Source organism: Protobothrops mucrosquamatus, unplaced genomic scaffold (genome assembly GCF_001527695.2).
Source record: "Protobothrops mucrosquamatus isolate PMUCROS unplaced genomic scaffold, P.Mucros_1.0 scaffold434, whole genome shotgun sequence".
Taxonomy (NCBI): Eukaryota; Metazoa; Chordata; class Lepidosauria; order Squamata; family Viperidae; genus Protobothrops; species Protobothrops mucrosquamatus.
This window is the reverse complement of record NW_015386759.1, coordinates 291,251-294,211: the sequence shown is the minus strand read 5'-3', so window position 1 is coordinate 294,211 and position 2,961 is coordinate 291,251. Positions and strand designations below refer to the sequence as shown.

Genomic DNA, 2,961 nt, shown 5'->3' with positions numbered 1-2,961 from the left:
GACCTTGGGCCGGTGACCTTGGGCCAGTGACCTTGGGCCAGTGACTCTCTTTCCACCCTAGGAAGCAGGCAAGGGCAAGTTACTTCTGAAAAATCCTGCCACGTAAAATGCAGGGACTAGTCCAGGCAGTTGCAAGGAATCGACAATAATTTGAAGGCACAAAAAAAAAAAAAATATGGAAGAGGATAACAAGAGTCATATAAGTATCAGTACAATTTAAGGGAGCAGAACAATTTCATAGCCTCCCAGCCAGCAACTCACAGCAAATACAGAAACTGAGGAGTCCTTGGAAGTTTCTGAGCTTGGTTGTTTTCTTGCAGATGTTTCATTACCCAAACTAGGTAACATCATCGGTGCTACAACTGATGATGTTATCTAGTTTGCGTAATGAAATATCTGCAAAAAAAAAAAAAAAAAGCTCAGAGAGCGCTAAGGACGCCTCATTTCAAGCCTGAGCTACCAATATTCTCCTCTATTAATCCAGAAACTTGCTGCTTTATATCAGCACAGATAGACCAATGAGGGATAGAAAAGGGCAACAGATATTGGCAAAACATAATTGAATCTAAGCCATCCAAGTAAACTAGGAGCCAGGCTCCCCCTCTGCCAGCAAAGGGACAGTCATATCCTGAAGTAAATCCATGCACATGTTAGTGCAACCTAACAGTAACTCTTTGTCAGTTCTGTCAATCAATCTGTCCAATCGCTACTTTCTTTGCAGACAAGAAGTAGAGCAGCTTTGGCCACATCCCTCCATGGCAAGATCATAAAGGGACAACGGCTGAGCCTGTTCTGGAATCTGCCAGCAGCAAATTGCAGAGTTCAAGAGAAGCACGGAGTCCTCTCCGGTGGCAGATAGGTATGCTTCTTGCCTTGAATCCTGGCTCACTGACACAGGCCTTCTTCGTGTGATGTCTTAGTTCTTGGACCACAGACCTGCAGAACGCAGCTTCCTTGCAGAGAGGCGTTGGCAGCTGGCAATGAACACTTAAAAACACTCTGGCCTTGGGTATGAAACCCTTGTGAATTGCCAGGGTTGGACCTCAGATCTCCTGCAAGAAGTCAACGGGAAAGAGCCCCACTTTGCGGCCAGTGTAGACTTTGACATACCCATTCAGCTCCTCTCCTTTCTGCACCACAATCTATAAATGGATAAGAGAAGTTAGATGAGGCAGAATCCCCAAGTAGGTTGCCATTTTTCTAGGAAGGAGTTCTTGTAGAATTTATGTGGAGGGAAGGAGAAAGGGAGGAGTGGGGGGGGGGAAACTACTAATAAGTAGCACATGACCAGAGGTTAGAGAAAACTTAGAATTGCTTGGGGGCTGAATGTTATTTAGATGAAGTGTTAAAAAATGCTGGGTTTTATAACGATTGTGTACCCCAGATTCCCCAGATACTCAGTATAAATCTAAGAGTGATCAGAAACTCTTCTGCTCCTAGCTCTTGCTTAGGTGATAATTATCAGAAAACTCAACGAAAACCCCACTCCTCAGTTTCAGAAAGAATTGGCAGGAAAAAAAGAGAAGCTATTACCGTATTGTAACATTTGTTTACTTAACTTTTAAATTGTCTGCCAGAAAGGATGGGATATAAGACCAATTTGTGGGGAAATATGTGGCAATTTTCCGGTGAATGGGATCTTTCAGCTCAGGGTGGAAACATTACTAACGTTAGCATTGTTTTGGCTGTTCAGAATAGTGTGGAGAGGGGGGCATTTATTTATGTCTGAATGAAGTACTTCAAAGAGACGTACATACCTGATCCTTTTTTAATGTAATCTGACCGATTTCTTTGTTGCCCACGAAGGACCTCATGACCTTATGCACACGTTCTCCTGCACGCACTCGGATAATGAAGTTGGGTGGAAAGTATCCAATTTTTTCTCCAATCTCCCCAATTTTCTTCCCCTAGGAGGTTCATGCATGAAGTTACTTTATAAAGAAATAACCTGCCCCCCCAAATTCCCAATTCTATCACCATGAAATAAGATAGGAGTAACATGAGTGTGGGGGGGGGGTTGGTCCAAAAAAATCAGAGAGGAAAATTGGCAATTTGCAGTGATTCTCTCCTTCAACATATAAATACACTTTTGCTCTTTAAAAAAGGAGGAAGAGACAAATAACGAATATTTTGGAACATTAGCTCTTGCCAACATGATATATTTTAATTATCCTCATTCCTCAAAACTGACATCAATAACTGCTCATTAAGCCATTTTCAGGACAGTAAGTAACTTACATGTTCTAAATGGGGGACATTTAAAAAATATTGTGAGGGAAAATAAATGAATGTTTAAAAAGAAAATATTTCAAAAGGAAAAATACAAAATTAATATTAATAATTTCTTTGAATCCTTTCATGAAAATGTACAGTTCTTAACATTGTAATTCATAATATTTTATTGACAGAGGATGGATTTATGGGTTTTGTGGTGGAGAAGGCAGCCTACTGAGGGTCAGAGACTGGACTAAACGTATTTTTAAAAGCGGGGGAGGGCATATGATTTAGATCAGGGATCTTCAAACTTGGCCCTTTTATGATTTGTGGACTTCAACTCCTAGAATTCCTCAGCCAGGCACGCTGGTTGAGGAATTCTGGGAGTTGAAGTCCACAAGTCATAAAAGGGCCAAGTTTGAGGACCCCTGATTTAGATAATAGTACAAAGGAGGTGGAAATAGGATTTTCTGAGGTCCCACCCTCTTTGGTTGGGCACCTTAGTGATATTATTTAATTTTTGACCCTTCCCTGACTGCAGCTGCCAAAAACTAGCGGTAGAGTTTCATACAATGTTGAAGCAGGACACATCCAAACATTTGTAGCAGAGTTCCCAAACAAACTCTTCCCCCCCCTCCAACTTCCCCCCATTCCCAAATCTTAGGAAGAAAGTACCACAGAAAGTCCTGGATTTCACATGTTTGTGTCAGGACTCTATTTTTTAAAATGCTTGTTCCTAATTATGTG

The 2,961-nt window shown here is 41.4% G+C and overlaps 1 protein-coding gene across 1 annotated transcript in view; it reads right to left on the bottom strand.

Moving 5' to 3' along the window:
- Window positions 1–464: 464 nt before the first annotated feature.
- The window catches only part of STAC3 (SH3 and cysteine rich domain 3), a 32,584-nt gene continuing 30,087 nt past the window's right edge, over window positions 465–2,961 (bottom strand). The window contains 2 exon segments of the mRNA XM_015816353.1: window positions 465–1,142; window positions 1,758–1,907. Coding sequence (XP_015671839.1) covers window positions 1,044–1,142; window positions 1,758–1,907 — 249 coding nt within the window. The 3' untranslated portion in view covers window positions 465–1,043.